The 22882-nt window shown below is 38.3% G+C and overlaps 1 protein-coding gene across 1 annotated transcript in view; it reads right to left on the bottom strand.

Moving 5' to 3' along the window:
• Positions 1-22882, bottom strand: part of ALDH1L2 (aldehyde dehydrogenase 1 family member L2) — a 362966-nt gene that overhangs the window by 221497 nt on the left and 118587 nt on the right. Inside the window, exons 4-5 of the mRNA XM_044087828.1 lie at positions 17260-17425; positions 15597-15698 (exon numbers count right to left, since the gene is read on the bottom strand). Of these exons, the coding sequence (XP_043943763.1) occupies positions 15597-15698; positions 17260-17425 (268 nt within the window). The remainder of the gene's footprint in view (positions 1-15596; positions 15699-17259; positions 17426-22882) is intronic.

Here is a 22882-nt window from a genome sequence, read left to right as displayed (position 1 = left end):
AAAATGAAGGGCAACATTTTACAGGGAAAAAAATAATCAACAGACTAACAGAACAGAGTATGGAATAGGGGTGGGCAATTAATTTTCCCAAGGGGCCACATGAGAAACTGGGACTGTTTTGGAGGGCATGCATTTTTGATCAATAAGATTCAATACCAAAGTTAATCACGGGAGCTGAAAATTTTGGGAGAGGAGGAGTGACTGCTTCACTCTTTGATGGTGAACAACTCTCACTTTCCTGTCCTACAACAGTTTGCTAGATGTTATGTGAAGAAAAGCACATGACCTGCTACCAAAGGAATGCTATCCATGGGCACAACAAGCGGGAAGAGTTTAAACAGTACGTAGTAACTTTTTAATGCAGTGCGTAGGTTTGTCTCACAATTATACATTTAATGAAACATCAAACTTTTGTTCTCAAATGATTTCAAGTTTAGCCCCACCCCTGCAGTAGCAAGCTTACCATGCCTCCAATCTGAATGTCTTGGTCATCAGCAAGGATCAGCACTATATTCACCATTTTAGCAGACTTCTTCTCCAGCAGAAAAAAAATAACAATGATCTTTGGCAACCATAACAAAGTGTTAAACCCAGGCATCCTTCCAAATTCCCTACCACCCACTAAGAAGCATGAAACTCTCATTTCCTGGCATTATTGACTGGCTAATCCCCACTGATTTACCAGAAAATAAAAAAAAAAAAATTGTCGAGACAGGACAAAAAAATGAAGCAAAAAATAGGAATGTTCTGCAAAATCAGGGATACCTGAGTGTTATGCACTTTGTTGTATATCCCTTTCCTCAGACCTAATTTGAAGCAGCTAATGAAACCGGACCAATGACACACCCCCCTCGCCCTACCATAACCCTGCCCATTTACTCCCCTTTCCTGCCCTATTTTTCCATTTCTGATGTCTTTATTCTGCTGAATTACTATGCTTTTCTGCAATAAAAAAAGCATAGTAAATCCGATAGTCCGTTTCATTTTTGAAACGAAATTCCAGAGTTTACACAGTGATTTCTGGACTACTGGAGAATCGGTTTGATTTCTAGATAGTCTGGAAAAATAACAGTGTAATTTCTTGCAATTAACAAGTATTTTGTCTAACTTCTACGGGCCAGTCAGGGACAGCCAAAGGGCTGGATGTGGCCCGGGGGCCATACAATGCCCAGGTCTGGTATAGAAGCAAAAAATATGGATATTTTCAGAATTAGGTTATATTAGATTCCTGTTTGCAACAAAACATAATGAAAGACTCAACAATGAGTGCAAAAATACTGTAGATATTTTTTAAAATGATGCAGCTACAGACTCTTTGCAAAGAAGAGATGATATGTGTTAGCACCTACAAATTCAAATGCTTTCTAAAATGAAAAGTTCTCAAAATCCTAGTTATGCACTAAATAAGTGAGATATGAAAATATCTCATTCCAGAAAATATTTGAAAACCAGGTTAAAACCACACTTAGAGGTGTTGGTATGATTTCAAATTGCAACAAGATAACATGATAACGTAATGGCATCAGGAAATAGGTGGAACTTAAAAAGAATGTTAGTGTCTCAGATCAGCATATGTGAGGCCTATAGAACAGATATGTGGCCGAGCCAGGTATGGAAATAAGGTACATAAGAAAAACTGGTGATGGAATGCAGACGTCCAGGAAGTCATCAAAAGAAAAAAGGAGTGCAGGGAAAAGTGGTAGATAGAAAAGACGGACCAGGCTAAGAAGGAATATTGGTTGGTTAACAAAGACGCAAATAAAGCAGTTGCAATAGCAAAGAACAAGGCATCAGAGGTGCTGTACCAGCTTCTAGAATGTAACTCTATCAGGTTGCAAGGAAAAGCCAGAAAGATAAAGACGGTCATCATACACACAGGGAAATGGAATGAAAAACTGCTGACACAAGGGATGAAGCTGAATACAGATAAGCCAAAGGGATGAAGCTGAATACTGATAACCCAATGGTAATGGCAGCAAATGGGGAAAAATCATAAGAAGCTGAGAACTGGGATAGAAGGGAAATAAAGGAACAGGTTAACAGCTTCAGGTACCTGGCAGGGGTGGTTGAGGAGAAGGGAAGTCTGAATGAGGAGATCAAAGCTAGAATATGAGAGGCTGCAGCCAGCTGGCACAGAGTGTCAGAGGTAATATGTGATAGATGAAAGCCAAAAAACTGAAAAGAAAGGTGAACAGTTTATGACCAGTAATAGTGTATGGTACACAAACTTGGGCAATTGAAATCTGAGCAGTTGTGGAAACTAGAGGTGATGCAGATGAAGTGCCTGAGATGTGTAATAAAATTCATACTGTGGGACAGGCAAGAAATAAGCACATCAGAGCAGAAGCCCAAATACCTCCAACTGCAGAGAAGGTCAATGAGAACACATTACTGTGGTTCAGGCACATGTGCAGAAAAGCAGAAGACCATCTGCTGAAGTTTATTTGGGACAGACAAGAAGAAGGCAAGAGATAATTAGGGTGACCACCAAAGAGATGGATGGACTCTGAGAGAGAAGTCCTGCAATAGTCAGTCAAGATTGTTGAAGAAGTCAGGAGAGTGGCAATGAATTGGGAGATGACAACAATTGATGCAACACCCGACTCCATGCAGAAAATGGGGAAAAAGGGGGTGATGATGATGATGATGATGAACATAATAGACTGAGCACCTTTGTAATGTTACAGTGACTCAGTAGTGCTACTAGTGTCACAATGCAGAAAAAAATCCCCATGCTACATTTCAGTTGCAAGCACTTTGTTTCCTATTTCCATTAAAAAAAGACTAGCTAAACACCTTGTTTTTACACAAGGCTGATATCACGCTGCTGATCTAGTGCTAGAGCAACTCTGTGCAATTTATATGAATCCAAACACCAAAAACAAAGAAAAAAAATGTCACTGCTCCAATCACATTAAGTGTGTGTGTGTGTGTATATGTGTGTGTTGGGGGGGCTTGGCAGAGACATGAAACATGACCTGTGCACAGGCTGTACTAGACAGCATGTTGTTTTGTTTTGCTTTGTAACTGATGGAGTATATCTCAACTGAAAAACAATCATGTAACCTACTGCAAACTTTAAAAAATATGCTACTTTTCACAGCAACAATATAAAGAAAACAAATGCTGCAAGCTTCTGAGACCATAACATAGTCATACATTGACTAACAACTGTCTTCCCACATTAATCTGCAAAATGACATTAAAAAGAGATATCGTCTAAGAATATTGTGGTAAGCAATACAGTTCTTTCAACTACTGTTAAAACAAGGCAGCAACATTCTAAATTTCTTTTTAATAGCAGTTTTTTTTTACTGTTGTAAAGACAAATTACATCAAAACATATGTATAAAAATAAGCAGTTCAGAGTTTGTTTCTTACTCGCATCCACTTTATTTCCTACTACATATATATCCTATCCCAAACAGCATTTATTGTAAAATGAGTGGTGATCAGGAGGTCTTATTTATTCTCAGTAAAACTTCATATGTAATGTCATCACCCAGTTTATAATCTAACTTCAACACAAAAGCAGCTTTCAATTCCACTTTGATAACTGTCTACTTCCCATAATGATACACTCCCTCGTTTATCTTGTCACATAAATTAATATCACTCTTGTACTGAACATTGCACTGTAAGCTTCAAGGTGCATACTCCCCACAACAAAAAATCCCACCAAATTAATCTTGTTCAGACCCAAGAAAGAATAACAAAAAAAGAACCCTATTCCATAAAGGACTGGTCTTTCTTATTAAACCCTAACCTTGCTGCAGAAGCTTTCGCCCACCAGTACACTCATATCCATCCAGGACGCATTCTTCTCTATAATGTCTCAACTCTATAAACCATAAAGTAATGACTTGAAAACTCCTGAATTGAAATTCCTTTTATAACTTAATTAGGATGCATGGCAGGCATGGAAAAACAACCCCTGCTACAGCAATAGTCAACAGTATATCAAATTCAGGAGCCTCTCAAAACAAACAATATTATGACACAAAAGCCAGCATATGAAAACATTTCAAACATCCTTAGCTAAATTGTCAAACAGTTCTGGAAAGAAGTAAATCAACTCACAGGAAATTATATTCAAAATAACTCAACAACAGCAACTCCTACATTCTCTCCTTGTCTCCCTCTATGAATTCTCCAACTTATCTATCCTGCCAATTACATTGCCTGCCCCAAACCCCTTTTCTAAATTCCTTGATTTTACCCTAAGCAGATCAAAACCACAGACTCAGAACCTCTTCTGCAGCTAGTAAAAACGGAAAGCCTGCCAGGGCAGATAGCCTCTATCTGTGTTTCATATACCATTTCACAGACTTCCTTAATACCCCCACTCCCACCCCCACAGCACATCTTCAGTCTCTGCCTAACACAAAATATCATGTCAAACATAGAGAAAATGGCCATTGTCAGCCCAATCCCAAAGTAATCTATCGCCACAAAAACTTCCCAATATAGGCTAGTCTCTAGGGAAACTGAAAAAAAAAATCTATGTTCAACTTACACAATACACCCCTCCATAAAACCTTCTCTCCTATAACTAGTTTTGGTCCAGTCATAGCACACTCACAGCTTATGAACCGTGACTGATGGAATATTATTAGCTATGGATGGAAGCCAGCTCACTACTATCATCTTTATCGAACTTACAAAGGCCTTCAAACTCAATGACCACAACATTCTCCTCCATAATATTCTACAAACATGCACAAGTCCTAATTCCCTACCTTGGTTTCAAAACATCTCACAAATCACCATTGCTCTGTCAAAATTCACACCTTGATTTCCCAATTAGTCAGTCTTTAAAAAGAGGTACCACAAGAATCCATTCTTGCTCCTCTATTATTTTCCATCTTTATAAATAAACTTCCCATGACCTACCTCATCTCCCTTCAAACCTCAGTACTCAATCTCCAGATAGGTCTGCATGCAGATTGCCTCGCCCTCATTAACTGGATCTCCAAAAAAAGTCTTCTTCTCAACCCCAAGAAAACCAAACCTATGATTTGTGACACCAAACAAAAACTAAAAAAAAAAAAACTCTTTGCATATTTATACCACAACACTGAGCCCACAGAAAACAGCATTTTTTAAAGTACCTTGGCATTTGGTGTGATCTGTCCCTTAATGTCTCCCTCCATCTTGACTACACAAAGAAAAAGGTCAACTCTCTCTCCTATTTTGGGCCTATAAGATCTCTCTTTTTCCTATTACAACCTCCAGAAGAGTAGGCCATGCCATTCTGCTCAGCAAGTTGAAAATAGCCTACCCCCTCTAGCCTCAGCATGAAACACAAACTCCACAAGTTTTCAAACAATAACTAATGAAATTCATAGACATAATATCCATTCCCCCTAAAAATAAACACCACCATAAAATAGTGATAAAAAAGAAAAATGGTTCCCTGTTCAACAAAGAATTAACCTTCTCCTAGGATACAAATTATTCAAATGCTACTCAACCAGACCTTCTCTCCACTTGTAGATAAACTAAATTAGGCAACCTAACTCTTATAGCCTTAGAAACCACAGCCACTTCTGCCCCCACACTGCAACCCCCATAACTAAACTCCAGTATACAGATCAATGCTTCTCTATAACAGGTCAAAAACTCTGGGGAAGTATTCCCCCACAAATAAAAGATACCACCTCATCTTACCCAAAATTTAGAAATCAACAAAAGGTCCACCTCCCATCATCATCCAAATGTTAATGACCATCACCCATCACCTAACCTGAGTTACATCTCCCTCTTTCTTCTACAAATAACACTCTTACTGACCCTCATGTGGCATGTTCTATTGCACCAATTTTCACTTCACTTCTCAGTCACATGAACTTTTGCTTAATAGAACTTCTCCTTCAAATTACTCACAACCTCTACCTAACATCATTCATTCCACTCAACTATTGTATTGTTTCCAATACACAGCTGTAATTATCACAGAGACTCTTCCCTTCCCAATGAGATTTACTTTGATTTTTGAAAATAATGTACAACATTTTATGAGATAATAATGTTATTTTTACATGTGTGTATTTTAATTAAACTCTTGTCATCTCTTCCTACATGTAATTTTGATTTCCTTTGAATTCCTAGGCTGGGACTGAAATTGAACTCTTGTGATCAATACAAGTCCCCGGTAAATACACTTTAAATAAATAAATAATAAAATCAATTTATTATGCTAAGCATATGTTGACTTCTTACCCAACTTATCCTCACTCCGTATCTAACAGCATTGCAGTTTGTTTTGTTATACTACCCGTGTATCCACATTGCTTTCTATACTTCACAGCCAAAAATCCTATTAGAGAAAACAATCATGCCCATAGCATTGCTTTCAGACAATGTGCGCTATATTCCCCTTCCTAATCCTCCCCAAGTCACTCCCTGTCATAATTTAATCTTGATTCACTTCATAGACTACTCTAAAGAAAAACTGCACAGTTCATTGAGTAGCATAATAATACACATCTAAAACCCTGAATCAAACTTAAATATCATATATGTAACCAAAAAGTAACCCTGAGGGTCCAAATGGAGAGATGATAAAATCAGCAAGCAAAGAACAGTAGTATTTCTGGAACTGAATTCATCTTGTTGAGTACCTTCACGAAATGGACCCTGTCTTTGCAAAATCTCACCAAGGCAGCACTTGATATATAGACTGTATTTTATATAGCATATATCATGAACAGAAGTAGGTTGAAAAATAAAAACAACAGCTGGGTGTACAAATCCCAAGATAAAAAAAGTGTCCAATCTTGGTAGGCATTCCTACAATGTGGTTAGGCCATGCTCACAGGAAGGATGCCCCCCTCCCATTGTAGAAGGACGAAGTAGCCCACAAAAAAACTCAAAAACTTAAAGTCCAAAAAAGCCATAAAGATGATAGGGTGGACTACTGCGGATAAGAAAGAAAGAAATTATGTATTGTTACTATTATGCAAAGCCCAGAATTTCTGGAAAGAAGAGATATAAAAAAACTGAGACAGAAATTATATGAAAAAATACTTGCACAAGAAGAACTGTCAAAAGCTTCAAATCCAAAGTCTAAGATGACTACCCTGTTTAGTTTAACAGAAACATATCAGTGTCAAGTGGGAATGGAAATCATACCAAAAGTAGACAAAAATCAGGCAGCAACTAAACAAGCCAAAAAACAAAAGAAATACTATAGGATGAAGGATCACATGAGAAGGCAAGAAATCTGGAAAACCCATAAATATAGTTGGAAGTACTGAAAACCCCTGGAACAACATTGTGCCAATCAGGATCTGATGCAGGAATGGTTAAGGAAGGTTAATTTAAACCAAAACATGAAAGGTAATTATTGGCCACCCAGGATAGTGGACTATGTACATGTCGGTTTACAAAGTCCATTGAACATGTTAGAAAAACAGGCAAATGCAGGTTTTATAAAAAAGAATTGGAAAACAGTTGCACATCTTTGTCAGCAGGCCTGTATACTGAAAGGTATAATACTGTGGCAAGACTGCTGCACTGGGGATTATACAAATATTGGAATATTGAAGTAGTTGAGAAGCATTGGAAACATCAGCCATAAAGTATTACAGAAAATGATGAAGTTTATATCACATGGGATTACCCTTTACTAACAGCTCAAAAAACAGATACGAGAAAAACAGATATAGTAATCCACGAAAAGAAGACAAAAGTAGCATTGCTCACTGAAATTGCTACACCTAGTAATTACACAGTCTTATGTACAGAGAGACACAAAGTCATAAAATGTCAGGATTTGGAGGCAGAAATGAGAGCAATGTGGAAGAAGGATACCCAGACAGTTCCAATAGTAGTAGGAGCAATGGGTCTTATAAAAAAAAAAAAATTACAGTTGTATTTAGATATACTACCAATACATGTAACTCCGTAGGAATTGCAGAAGGGGTCAGTTCTAGGCACATTGCAGGTGCTGAGAAGAGCACTTCTGGCTAACATCAAAAATGGAAACAATACCAGTTTCAAGAACTTTAATCAAACTTTGACTTAGGAAAGGGGTCCATTCCCGTCATGGTATTAGAAAGCCAAAAGATTTGGAGAACTGTATTTTTATTTTATTTTATTTAACATTTGTTTACCGGGGAAAGTCCGACTTGGAATGAGGCCAATTTTCAGCGGAGGCCCTGGGAGAAACGCTCTAGACGCATGTCTTTGTGATGTGGGAGGAAACCAGAGCACCCGGAGGAAACCCACACGAATGCAGGGAGGATGTGCAGACTCCACACAAAAAGCACCCCAGCTGAGAATCGAACTGGAGAACCTCTTGCTGTGAGGTGACAATGTTACTGCTACACCACTGCGCCATCCACATTAAACGATAAGACTTGAGATTCACAACATTTGAGGTTCTGATTCTGAACACAATGAATCACTTATTGTTTAGTTTAATAACCTATTTTGTGGAGGGGAAGCAAAACTAACTCACTCAGGCACACACTGCCTTAAGAGGTACTAAAACCTTCTGAATAACCATAAAGCAGTATGACTGCTCATGTCTGAAAGAGTTATTTTCATTCTTTCTTGTTTTTCATACAGGTTTTAGAGACTGAATAACACAGCCAGAAACAGTATGGTTGGGTATACTGTTTGTACTTAGATGAGTATACTTTTTCTAAGCATCTCTCAGATACATGGTTGCTGAGTCCAAAACAAGTCTATACTACTTGTCTAAACTAATGCTTAAAAGATAACAGCTCAATACCCAATGTGCTTAGAGATGACAGTTCTTATCTAAACACCAATTTCTGGTACTTTTCTGTTATTGGGGCAACACTTGTAATGGACGCTTAGCACACGCTCACAATGATTTGACAGCTGCTGCTGACAATCCTCGCTGGTTCAGTACAATTTCATAAATTTTACTACAACTGGACAAAAAATATGACGCACAAATGGACACTTTCTGTGAATCTGCAAAACAAGAGACATCTCGGAGGTATACCTCTCCCCCTCTATGCGCTGGTACTGTGGACAAAACCAAAAAAGAATGGCGGGGTGACGGACAAACATCCAAGTCAGGGACAGATTTTAAATATTGCTGGTACAAACGTAGAAAACCAGGATTCAGATTAGCAGGTGTTATCTGAAAGGTGTGCAGTGTATCACTGAAATGTCTGTCAGTATTTACTAAATTCAACCCTTGATGATTTCCCAGGAAAAAACAAAATGCATGAGGAACAGACCAAAACCATGCAGGAAAACTCTGGGCATTATGCAAAATTCTGTTCCGGTGAGAGGTACGGTGTGAGACTATGTCATGTGTACAGAATACACACACACACACACACACACACACACACACATATATATATATATATATATATATATATATATATATACACACATACATACATATACATATAAACATCTCCCTCCACTTTATTAGGGCAGGTTCTTTTTACTGTAATACTTATAAGACTTATAGAAGAAGCCACGGTGGAGCAGCGGTTAACACTGTCTCCTCACAGCAGGAGGTTCTCCGTTCGATTCTCGGCTGGAGTGCCTTCTGTGTGGAGTCTGCATGTCCTCCCCGCGGTCAAGTGATGCTAAAGACATGCAGGTACGTGCAAGTGTGAATGGGCATGCCTTCATTGAAGGTTGGGCGTCGGGCTGGCAACTCGGCACCATAAAAATCCACTGCCAATCATGAGTGGGCCGGAGTTCCGCTGTGACAACCCCTAACTGGGAAAAGCCGAAAGACATACAAGACTTACAAAACTTAGGGACAGTGCCGCTGAAGATATCCAAGAAAAATCTCACCAAATGTTTCTCACTCACTCCCTTAAGCAGGCTATCCAGATTTCCTACACCATTCTACTCAAAAGTGATAACATGATTTGGTGACGGACAAAGATCCAAGTCAGGTCAAGATTTTAAATATTGCTGTTACAAAGGTAGAAAAATAGAATGTCTGTCAATATTTTCTTACTTCAACACTCCAGAAAGCCATAATTTTGTTCTATATACATAGCACGATCACTGCGTACGTGTGGGAGCACGTTAGAAGTGTTGCCCCGATAAGTGAAAAGTACCCAATTTTTTTAGAGTTGCATGGGGCAAAAACTGAAAACAATGTATGCGTTCATTACATGTGCCGGAGAAAATCTGTAGAAATTAATACATTGTTTAAACTGTAAAATGTGGGGTAGGGCAGTAGTGTATGCTTATTATTTTCTGGCTATAGATCAGATAGTCTCTGTCCATCATGATTCCATTATGCATTGTTCAGCTGCAGTATATTTAACAGTAAGGCACAAGAAGCTTTATCTACATTTTGGTAGTTGACATTTAAATAGTTTCATGGGAACATTTCTACAGAAGTCATGAATTCAAAAAACAAATAAAACAATATACTAAAATAGGCAAATGATATTCTGCAAGCAAAATATCTAATACTATACCATAAATGCAAAATCAGCACAAATTAACTGCTACATTTCAAGGCACATTAATGGTCAGGGATAGAATTTTTGTTGAAGGTTCTAAAACTTATCAGCTCCTCCCCCCGACCACCTCCACCAATTACCTCGGGAATGATGTTATACAAAGAAGTATGAGTTCCTACTAACTGTTTTACTTTGGTTCATATGCTAACATTTCTTGTTCCCCTTCTTTCACAGACAGATGCACGCAAAAGCATACTAGCACACAAATGTACACCACCTGATCTGGACTATGAATATTGCTTTTATAATCTCATTAACCAAGCTCTGATTACAGAGAATTTAGGGGACAGTGGAGAATGGGAGTATTACCTTCACTCCTTGCCACAATAAATGAAAATGCAGGATCTTCTTTCTTCCATTGTCAAAAAGAGTTAAGAAACATGAACTGTGTATGGCTTCTAAAACAGCATTCAAATCAGCTATTTGATTTACTAAACACAGACTTCCTAATGGTGACAGACTACAGTTACCATAAAAAATTGTCTAGCCCCCAAATAAAGGGCAGCTAAATTTGCCACCATGTTGATTCCAACAGAAAGTTCACAAAAATACATTAAAGTAAAAAAAAAAAAAAAACACCTCCATTATAAGATCAGCAATAACATAAACAAAATAATATGTATTTAATTAAACCTTATATTTTATTTTTTACTTCTAAAACAAAAAGTGACAAGGACAGTCTTACAAGCAATATGACCAGCTGCATGAAATACATTTCCCATGTACAGCCACTACTACGTGTATGGGAAAGTACATCCAAATATCTTCCAGCTCCTAAAATTTCAAAGAAGCACTCTTCAAATTAGATGAAATATATTAAACAATGTACACTGGTATTAGAATGCTTATTCTCCAGTCATCTGGTCATCTGGGATATGCCATTCTCTCCACACTGCTGTGACTACCCTCTATGGCAATTTCTCCTCTAATTCACCCAACATCTTGATCTTATCTGCCATGTCCTCACCTGAGCCTGCTGCTTTTACTGACTTCATTTTCCTTAGCACTGCTCTTACTTCTTCTGTTCATCCGTCACCGTAGGCTGTGTCTGGAACAATACAGCTTCTGTGGTGATTTGTTTTCATTCTGAAGCTGCCGGAAGTACTCCTTACATCTGCCTTTGATGTACTGTGGACTGGTGAGTAGGTTGTTGATGGCATCCCTTATAAAGGGAGGCTGATGACTATCTCTTTTATCTTTCTGTCTTTGCCTTGCAACCTAATAGAGTTTATTTGTGCCATATATGGTGTCACTTTTAAGAAGCTGGTAGACTGCATCTGATGCCTTGTTCTTTGCTATTATAACTTGCTCTTACTCTCTTTGTTAGCCAACCAGTATTCTTTCTTAGCCTGCCCCATCTTTTCTATCTCCCAGATTTTCTTGCACTCCTTCTTTCTTTTGATGACTTCCTGGACTTTTGCATTCCACCACCAGCTTTCCTTATGTACCTTATTTCTATACCTGGCTCAGATGCATCTCTGTTCTGCTGTCCTCACACTTGCTGTTTAGAGGTGCTGCCATTCTTCTTCGACTCCACCTATTTCCCCTTCTTCCTGAAGTGATACAGCCCTGATTGTGGGGATTTAATCTGACCATTTGAAATTAGAGAAAACCTGTGATTTATTTCACTTATAAGCCCCCACACAATACACTGGCCTAAATTATGTACTTTTATGAATCTTAGATAAATACACTGCTATAGTTGCATATACCTGCTATGTAGTATACTGGAACATTAGTGTTGTTGTTGTATCTTTTGGCTTTTCCCGGTTAGGGGTCGCCACAGCGGAACTCTGGTCCGCTAATGATTGGCAGTAGATTTTTACATGCCGAGTTGCCGGCCCTGATGCACAACCTTCAACGAAGGTACGTCCATTCACGCATGTCTCCACACAGAAGACGCTCTAGCTGAGAGTAGAACAGGACAACATCTTACTGTGAGGCGACAACACTACCGCAGCACCACCACCGCAGTATGTATGCTTCATATATAGGCTCATAGGTTCACAAGTGTTTACTAGGCTAATGACCACAAGGGCCTTTTTAAGCCTAACCATGCATCCCAAATCTATGACAAGTTCTGATACCCTTGATAAGTGTAAGCAGGAGCCTGGAAGATGAACCATTTAATCTTTAAAAATGTCTTGCTTACAAGTCACTGAAGCATTGGTGATCAAGAGAATTCAGTATGAGTATTCAGCGTTGTGGTGAGTTTCATCACAATCTCTTGTATTGTGCAAGCTGGTGAAGCACTTTTCAAGGTATTTGCCCTTTTCTTCACTGTGGTGTTTTTCATGGAGTTGGTAGATATAATTTAGACAGGAGGGGCAGAACCAGTCCCCCTGTAAAAAAAAATTGTTTTCTGCTTCTTAGGTTTTTCAGCTCACCATTTTAAGTATTTCATTTTAGCTACAAAAGTGTGCTTCAGTTGCACATAGGTAAACCTTATAAAACTGGATAGCATCTGCAGTCATAACAACTGGGTTGTCTTGTAGAATGAGGTCTTATGTTCTGTGGAATTGGTTTTCCATGGAAGGAGTAAGGATTGCCTGTTTAAAAGACACACTCTGGATACCACCAGGCATAAAAATGTAGGATTAGTCCTCATGACACTCTATCTTGGTGGAAGATTAGGAAGGGCTGTACTGCCATTAGGTGGCAATGGTGGTTTCCTGGTTTTTTTACATTCTTGATTCTCTGAGGAAAACTGCTGAGTAAAGGATGTGAAAAGACAGGTGGATCAAAGCTGTATTCTGCTGATATAGCTGATGCATGTATAACTCCTGTTTTAAGGAATTATGGAATTTCTGTTTCTAGGCTGTGCTAGCCTGTGGGGGGACCATAAATCTTTTTAGGTACCACTGTAGTTTTCTCATATGTAGTCAGAATGTCCTTGTTGTTTGGGATGGTAGCCTGATTTTTTTTTTGTAAATATGTAGTCAGAGCTTGTAGTAAGTAGTAGTAAATGACCTTTGTGTTGTGTGTTTGCTTTTGTTGTCCTTGTGTAGCAGGCAGTCAGCCAGGTATGGGTAAATTTGAATTCCTGTAGTCTGCAGTGGGGTAAGCGATTACTGATGCCAGGCATTTTGTCTCTACTCTGCAGTAGATAAGCCAAAGGGCAATGCTGAGAATTGATAATGCTCTGATCCTGCAAGAAATCTGCACTCTAGAGTTAGCCAGCAACCTTGCCCCAGCCAACAGGAAAGTTGCTGTGGGGTCAGCATTTTTTGAATTCCAGCATTTTGAATGCATTTAAAAGATTGGGGACATTAGAAGTGACAGGTCCCACTTTTTTCCTTTCCTCTTTTCTCTAGTTGGAAGGGAATAGTCTTCCCTTTCCTTCCTTGTTCTGTTCTCTTCTTTCCACAGCTCTCATGTTTGCTAATTACATTATCTGTTGTATTGCCTGTTTTTCTTTTGTTTTTTGATTGTAGGGCCTCTTTTTGACTGGTAAAGTGTGGAAGTGGGTGGAAGTGGAACTGATCTATGGTTTATGGTTTGTAAAAATTCTGTGACTTTTTTGTGATCTTTGCCAGTTCTTGAAAAGCCAGGTTAATTAATATCGGAGGAATTTGCACTGCCCTGCTGGTAGGATGCAGTTTTATTAGAATCCTGTGGTTGTGTTGTTTGTGTTTTTGTGTGTTGGTGTGGTCTGTGCTCTGTCTGTGCCCCTGCCACTGTACTCTGTCTGTAGGCACCTCCTCTGGATTGGTCTCTGCCTCTGGCTCTATTATTGCTGCCTTTGGATACTTGTGGAGTCAGGAAAGGACCAATTTTTTGGCAGGCCAGTTCCTGCTAAACCTTGGGGTTGAACCTGCAACCTGCTGGGGGCAGGTGTACCAAACAAGCTGGTCTATCCATAGGAGCATCTAATAACTGGTGGAAGGAAGCAGCTGGGATTCTTTCAGCATCTGAGTCTTCATTAATTTGGAGAAAGAGCCTCTGGCTGGTCTGTTATGTCTGATTCAATGGTGTCTGATAAGTCAGTGGCAACCACTGTAGTGGATAAAATTGTTGTTATGACGACTGCAGATGCATCCATGAAGGACATCATTATGATCAGATAGCACATATACAGTATAAACTCTACAAAATTATGATAAAATAGCACAGAAAGTATCACCCATTCTTCTACAGCTTCATTTCCTAATATATCTAAAAGCCTTGGATATTGACATAAACACTTTGACCAGTCACATCTTCACCCTGTTTTTATTTTTCTACTGTGGCCTGCAGCCTTTGCTTTTGGTGATAATACTGACTGTAACTTAGAAGGGCTGTGTGGACTGGAGATTGTTATGAAGGTACACTTCACTTTATATTAAAATTTAAAAGCCAAGTGGCCTAATATTTTATTTGGCAGATTACAAAATAATCTTGAGCTTTAGGGTATATCCTTTCACCAATGTTTTCTGGAACTTAAAAAGTATATGTTTCTGCTTTTCATCACATATTTGTTTGCTAAATATACTAAAACAAAGGCAAGCATGAACTCCTTCGCTTAATATATTTATTTTTACAATCAAATGCTGCGCAGGTTTAGCTTCTTAGTCATCTGATCATTATCTCTTTGGTTAGGAAAAATTCCTAATGTTGCCATTACATAAAATAAAATAAAAATCCTACAATGGCAGAATGAAACTATGTAACAGATTACTTGGTCCAGATTGACTGTAATTTATCCAATTTCCTGATAACATTTTCCCATTATCCCGTTTGACTAATAGTACAAAAAAAATTAAAATTGTTAATTTAAAAGTGTTTTTATGTAGTATGGCTGTTCCTTGTACCTCAAAATGAGTGAGGCTTTACCCACAATCCTGACCTCTAAATAGAATACCTATCTGTCCAGAGACGCTTGTTAATCCAATAGCAGTGACAGCAGCAGCACGGTGTTCTGGAGGTCTTGGGTTTGAGCCCCAAATGAGAGCTAATATTACTCTTTCACTTCTATGATTCTAACAGTACCTACGCAGGTGGCTTTCTCTGTATTTGTATGCATTTATCTGTAATTTCACAAATACTTTTATAAACTTTTAGTTCCGACTTGCACTTACTGTACCATTTCCTTTAGTACAGCCATTTAATTAGTGGGGACAGTGAACAAGTTACCTTTGAATTTTCTTTTTTTTGAATTCCTTCATAAGATGCTCCTTCTTCAGGCTGAGTTACTCGTGGTGCCTTCCCATCAGCAACAAGTTGTACAGCTTCAACCTTTTAAGGGTGAACAGTAATTTTGTAAATATTTACAATACCACAACACAGTCATATTAACAAGGCTGACAATAAAAAAAGATGACATATAATTTACAGCGTGATTAATCTGCATTACAATGAACATCTGATTGCTAGTACACTTGTAACACATTACTAATGAGATCCAAACAAAAGCTCTTCTAACCTGCAACTCCTGCACTGCTAGACAATGTCCAAAGAAATAAAAGAATGATACACACACACACACACACACACACACACACACACACACACACCTATCACCAAGGTCTCTTGTTTGCAGTGAAATTCTGATTAACCTAAGCACTGCATTTTTAAGATATGGCAGAACACTATAGAAGTTGTTTATTTTCAACTAACATGTTCCATGTGAAGCAAAGCTCATCCCTAGCCCTATTCAAACATATCTTGGACCAATGGCTGGAAAATTACCCCTTCACCCCTGGTTTGGCACTTATGTCCCTAATGGACAAGGGCAGCCTGTGAGTACTTGATATGTACAAGCCTATATCATAAACATAAAATTCTTTGGGGTGTTGATACATGTCAGCAATATTTTGGTAAATTTGTAGTAAACGTGGCTAGGCATAAAATGGCTCTTGGGCTGATAGCCTAGTATCTACCTATGAGCAATATTATGCCAGGATATGCCCTAGAAACAAAAGAACAGCCTTTCTGAGTATACATCACCTTGACTTCTAGTGAAAACATGATTTTCTGCTGCATCTTTTAACCATTCTTCGACAATATTTTACAATGTTTTTCCTGAGCACAACAAAATGTAATGCAAGACTCATGTAAACATGTCTCATGGTCCAAATGTCTGAACTCAGTATCTGTAACTACTAAAAAATATGTAGTTAAATCAGTGGGTTATATACAAATCTCCAATTCATGTTGATTCATTGTTTCACTGAACAACTGTATATTATTAACCAAAAACTAATTTGCTAGCCACTTTGGTGGCATAAAGGAATAAAGCCCTAACTACATCCCATCTGACCCAGGTTTGATTACTGGCTCAGGTGAGTAATAGTGCAGCAGGATTTAGGAGAGGTATGGTTCAAGAGGGGAGTCACCCTCAAACTTAAGCGGCTAGCATGGGAGGTGGTTACAGGGAAGTGGGTATAGAATTTAAAGAAACCCTCCAGCATGGAAGTGGAGGTGACAGAGCCCCCAAACGACCTTAGGATCTATGACTGACCCCAGCGATATCGAAGCAAGTTCAGGGGTAGAAAACAAACCGGTAGACCTGGCACGGACATGGGGCACTGGAGGCTGGGCCAGTAAAATGATGCCACAATGGGGAACAAAATAATTTAAAAAATAAATAAATAAAAGAATTTACTGCATCACTTGTGATTCTTTCCAGAATTATGCACATTATATGACTATTCCATGAGAAAAGACACCTGCAAATTCAGTTGTAATATCTAGCCATCAATTGTATTCCACTATCCCTGTCCTGTTCACATTTGTTCTACTGTTGTTATTTAACTGTCAGTTTTAAAACATTAGAAATAAATGAGTGGTAGCTTACCATGGCCTTGATGCCTTCTGGAAACAGGAAGCGGTTGTACAATGAATCGACTGTGTCATTTGGTTCCACACTGCATTCACGCTGCAGTAAAATAGGCCCAGTATCTAAACCATCATCAGCCCAAAATATAGAGAACCCAGCTTTTTTATCTCCCTCTATCAGAGTCCTAGAAAAAAACAAGGTCAAAAATCAAAAGGTAATATGAACTTTAATTTGTTGAAAATGTACATACTTTATATACTTTTGTTTATCTGTTCTAAGTTAAAAGGATATGGGTATGTTCTGAAAACATTTTTAGTTTTTTGAGGGTTTTCATTGAAGCAAAAGGTCTTGAAAAACATGACAGAGGTTGAAAAGGAGATGAGAATACACAAATAAGAAATCAGTCTGTCAAAACATTAATGTGTGCATGTAATCTAAAAGCTGGAATTATGCATTCAAAAGAATTGTAACATATAATAAGTGAGATTAACAGTTTTCTGTCACAATGTCTATTTTTTTTATTTCTCCAAGGCTTTTGGGTTTCTAATACAATGACAGGAATGGACCCCATTTCTAAGTCAAAGTACGATTAAAGTTCATGAAATTAACATTGTTTCGATCTTTGATGTTAGCCAGAAGTACCCGCAATGTGCCCAGTAATGACTCCTGCAATTCATATAGAGTTACATGTATTGGTAACATATCCAAGTACAAATGTAAATTATTTTTTATAAGATCCATTGCTCCTACTGCTACTGGAACTGTCAGGGTACTGTTCTTTTACAATGACCTCATTTCTGCCTACAAACCCTGGTAATTTATGACTTTGTGTCTCTGTATGCAAGACACTGTATTCGCTAGGTGTAGCAATGTCAGTGATCAATGCTACTTTTGTCTTCTTTTCATGGACTACTATATCTGGTTTCCTTGAATCTATTTTTTGAACTGTTGGCATTCTGATCCCATGTGATATAAACTTCATCATTTTCTATGATGCTTTGTGGCTCATGTTTCCAGTGTTTTTCAGCTACTTCAATATTATAATGTTTGCACAATCCCCAATCCGACAGTCTTGCCACATTATTATGCCTTTCAGTTTACAGTCCATCTGTCATTAGTATATTACAAGCAGCAACAAGATGTGAGACAATTTCCAATACTGTTTTACAAAACCTACATTTGTCTGTTTCTCCCAAATGTTCAATGGGCATTGTAAACTGGTGTGCATTTAGTCCGCTATCTTGGGCCGCCAATGTTAACCTTTCATCGTTTGGTATAAATTCACCTCTCCTCAACCATTCCTGCATTCGATCCTGATCAACATGAGATTGTTCCAAGAGTTTTCTATACTTTCAACTATATTTATGATTTTTTTCACACTTCTTGCCTTTTCATCTGTTCCTTCGCCTTACATTCTTTCTTTTGTTTTTAGGCACATTCAGTTGCTGCCTGATTTTTATCTACTTCTGGTTTGATTTCCATTCTGACTTGACACCGATATACTTCTTCTAAACTAAGCAGGGAAGTCATCTTAGACTCGTTGTCCTCATATTTTAAAACTTTTACTATGTTTGGGTCTTGTGAGGTCAGTAGATATGTATGCAGTCCTATGAATGCAGATCTATACATGTAATTAATTTCATGGATTTCCATACCTCCTTCAGAGCATGAAATATAGAGTCTTGGTATACACTGATTAAATCATTTGATAAGCATGAAGTATCCTTGTTTTCCTGTCCACCTGATTCAATACCTTTTGAGGCCAGTCAGTCACTCCAAAACTGTTAATTAGCACAGGAAGAGCAAACTGGTTTATAGCTTGGACTTTGTTTCTAGATATCAGTGCTGTTTTCTGTATTAATTTTAGTCTTCTAAAATATTTCTCACTACGTATTTTTTGCATTTGTTCATGTTTTATTGTTGATCTTTCATCAATTTCCAAATATTTATACACTCCATCTTGCTCAAGTTCTTTTATATCACATCCCTGTCCCAGGCAGATGTTTTCCTGGTGCTGCAGCTTTCCTGCTTTAAAGGTTGCTTTTGCACATTTATCAAGACCAAATGACATGCTTATATCATCTGAAAAAGTTTTGACCACTTACAGTTGAGCTTTCAGTTCCTCATCTGATGAACTATACAGTTTTAAATCATCCACAAAAAAAAGATGAGAAGTCTTTACGCTTTGTTGTTTTCTGGGAGCCAAATTGTAGCCATGACCTAATCTGTTAAATAGAGAGCTTAATGGGTTAAGGGCAAGACAAAAGAGCAGAGGTGACAGAGTCACCCTGGAATATCCCCATTTGGATTTTTATCCCTGAAATAATAATTTGTCCTTTATCATGGCTTAACTGCAAAGTGGTTTGCCACTGTTTCATGGTCACTGTAATGTAATCATAGCTGGCTTTAGGCACCAGCGAACACTGCGGTTGCTGGGGGCCCCCTGTTCCTGGGGGGCCCCCAACCACAACAGGTTGCCTTACCCTGATATTTTGCAACAGGTCTGTCAAACCAACAAAAGTTAGTACAACAATCTTGTGTACTTAATAAACCAGATGGGTAATAAATCTTATTTATATCTCCTTTAAAATTCAAAGATATCTCTGGTTATAGTAACAGCATTTTATCAAGCAACAGGCTTCACAATTCCATTATTTTACCACTGATACAGCACCCCTGGCTCAGTTAAACTCTGCTAGTGGACATTCAGTCCACTTAAAATTAACAACATGGCCAACTTTAGGTACTTGCAATACCCATGGTTGCAAGGGGGTCCTCTTAGTCATCCTTGACTGTGTGTGGGGCCCCCACAACAGCTACTGCTGGTTGGGGAAAATGAGGAGAAAAAATGTAGTAATTTCCTGATTATGCCTTTTAACCTAAACAGGTCTGTGATATGACCCCATTAGGATAAAGCTGATAATGAACATAAGCAAGGTAACCACTAGAGAGATCAGCAGCCCAGAGTGACTGTTCTCACTGCAAACCTTGGATTTTAAGAAAAGCTGATGCTTCTGATCTTCAGGGATGATTTTCTTTTTCAGGGAGTTTTATAAACACTGGCAGAACACCAGCTACAGCAACTTTCAACTTCTTTGCAGAAGAATTCATTGTAATACCTATAATAGCTGAATAAAGGCTCAGAATCATGAACATGTTCCAAATATTACATTAATTCAGTTAAAAAGCTAATAGTATAACACCTTTTTCATCAGCTTTCATTTTTTTGGACAAATAAGTATAACTCTGATATCTGGATTTATTGACTGTCTGTAATCGGAACCTGAATGATTTACCAGCAAATCAAACTTTTTACAAAGTTGGAGCAAAACTTTGAGAAAAATCAGGGAAGGTAAATAAAAGTGACTTACCCCTGCTGCTGTTTGACAACTGCTATATGGCAGTCACTGATCTGGTGTGACAATACCAGTGCTGCACAGTGTATTGCTATTTGTTGAAATAAGTAGAAAACTAGTATTGCTATGGCGTGTGTAAAATATCAGTGATTTTTATCTGTGCCCACACCCAGTAATGCCAGGACACAGACATTATTATTTTGGTTATCGGTTAAAAATGTAGCTAACAAGTAATTATATTTCAAAAGTAATGAATAAAATATATCACAGAAAATTCAGACACTTAGATCTTCTAAGAGTCTGGGAGCCCCCATTCCCCAGACTGTATAAATGGAAACATGGGGCTCCCTTAATCATCCTTGACTACGTGTGTGGGGGCCCCACAAAAGCTGTTGCTGGTTGGGGAAAATGAGGAGGAAAATGTATTAATTGTCTGACGATGCTCTTTAACCTGAACAGGGGTTTGATAGGACCCTGTTAGGATAAATCTGATAATGGCTTCTGCCCTCAACTGCACCCATTCTAAAACTAGCTCTGATCAGATATATGTGTACAGTAAACTGCTGTAGGTTATGTGTGTGTATGGGGGGTGTAGGTGGGGGATGGATTGTGTGGTTATTACTTCTTTAATTGCCATCACAGTCAAACCTTACAGGTGTGCACATGAGGTTATTATAGCTTGTGTTTTGGCTGAGGATAGTTTGTTTATTCTTTTCTTTTACATTTCTGACAGATCTCAGAGGTGTACAAAGAAGGTTACTATAGTTTGGGCAGGGTGAGTGCACTGTCTAGGAGCAACAAAGTTGTTATTTTTTTTTTCACTTTTCTCACAATCACACTTCAGGCATGTATGCAGGTAGCTGCCTTTGACAGTTTGGGTTGAAGAATGAGGAGGCACCTCTGTATATGTATGTCAGCATTCACTTGAAATATATAACTGTAGTCGTTTGAACCTCTGCTTTCATCCCAGTCTAACACCAGAAGGATGCATAGGCAGTCTTTTTGGGTGGGTTAGAGAGGAAGGCAGTTCCAAGATAGGACCTGTATATCCAGACAACAATTGGGTTGTCAGTTTATTGTGAGTTACTATTTTGTCATTTTTGAACATTAAGTCTTTGGTACAACCTGGATTAAACAGTTGGGAAAATGCTCTAAATGTATTTCAGAAACTGCATAACCCAGTACTTCTGGTAGCTCTGGCTTAACTGAGTTATTTCCTAAATGGTTATGACTGTGCTTATTTGGTCAGGAAAGCTGTGTTGAAAGAATGCAAGGAAAAATAAAACTGAGCAGCAACACAATTTCTTTCCTTAATCAAAATTTCTGTTCAAGCTATTATTGGATGAAAAGGCTGTGTAAAAAGAAAAAAAAAAAAGAGTTTAAAATGCACTTCAGAGCATATAGGAAAGATATGGCTTCTTGAAAAAGCTGAAGAGTAAAGCAAAATGTGAGAAAAGGAAGAAAAAAGTAATGTGTATAGCATGGGAAGCCCAAGATGGGGGGAGAGGTGATTGAGGGAAGATTGGAGGGTATATTGTGTTGGGTGGTTGAAACGATAGGCCTAGGACGCCATTTCACCTAAGTCCAGACCTGTACATAGAGTTCCTACAATGTATCATTGATGCAACTAAATTCCAGTAACTGTAAATGTCCCTTTATGAGATGGGCCAACACAGTGTGGTACACAGGCGTGCTGTAATTAAGAGCACTGTAGCTAGTGGTCAGTTAGTTTGCAGCATGAACTAAAAAGTTGCTTAGGAGGGGTATCAGCGATAGGGTGATACGTAGACTGGAAGTGCCTAGGGGCACCCAACTTGACATCTGCTGGGGGCCCCCAAAATGCTAACACCGGCCCTGAATGTAATTGATCAGTGTAGGGTGTATCTTATACATTTTTAAGCACCCTTTTATCCATGAATGTGAGATACTGTCCGATGCTTTTTTGTAGTCTTTCCATGCCATACTTAGATTCGTCCCCTTTTTATAGTTCTCCACTATGACTTTATTCAACTACATATGATCCTTTGTTCCATATGACTTTCTTTTGTTACCCTTTTGTTCTACTGCCATGATTGACTTTTCTTCTAAATGACTATAATCTCTGTCGGAATCAATTCCAGTACATAGTTTATACATCTTAGGAGAGTAAGCTACTAGTCTATAATTTTTAAGATAGCTTGCAGGTTTGCTCTTAAAGAGGAGTATTATTTTTCCTGTTGTTAACCAGGTTGTGTCTGTTCAGGGTGTGTATATAAGTACTTCTTACTTAGGACTAAATCTTCATG

The sequence above is a fragment of the Protopterus annectens genome, chromosome 11.part0, assembly GCF_019279795.1.
Source record: "Protopterus annectens isolate FY-2018-M chromosome 11.part0, PAN1.0, whole genome shotgun sequence".
Classification (NCBI taxonomy): domain Eukaryota; kingdom Metazoa; phylum Chordata; order Ceratodontiformes; family Protopteridae; genus Protopterus; species Protopterus annectens.
The sequence above is the reverse complement of the archived record's forward strand: the minus strand, read 5'-3'. Positions and strand labels throughout refer to the sequence as shown.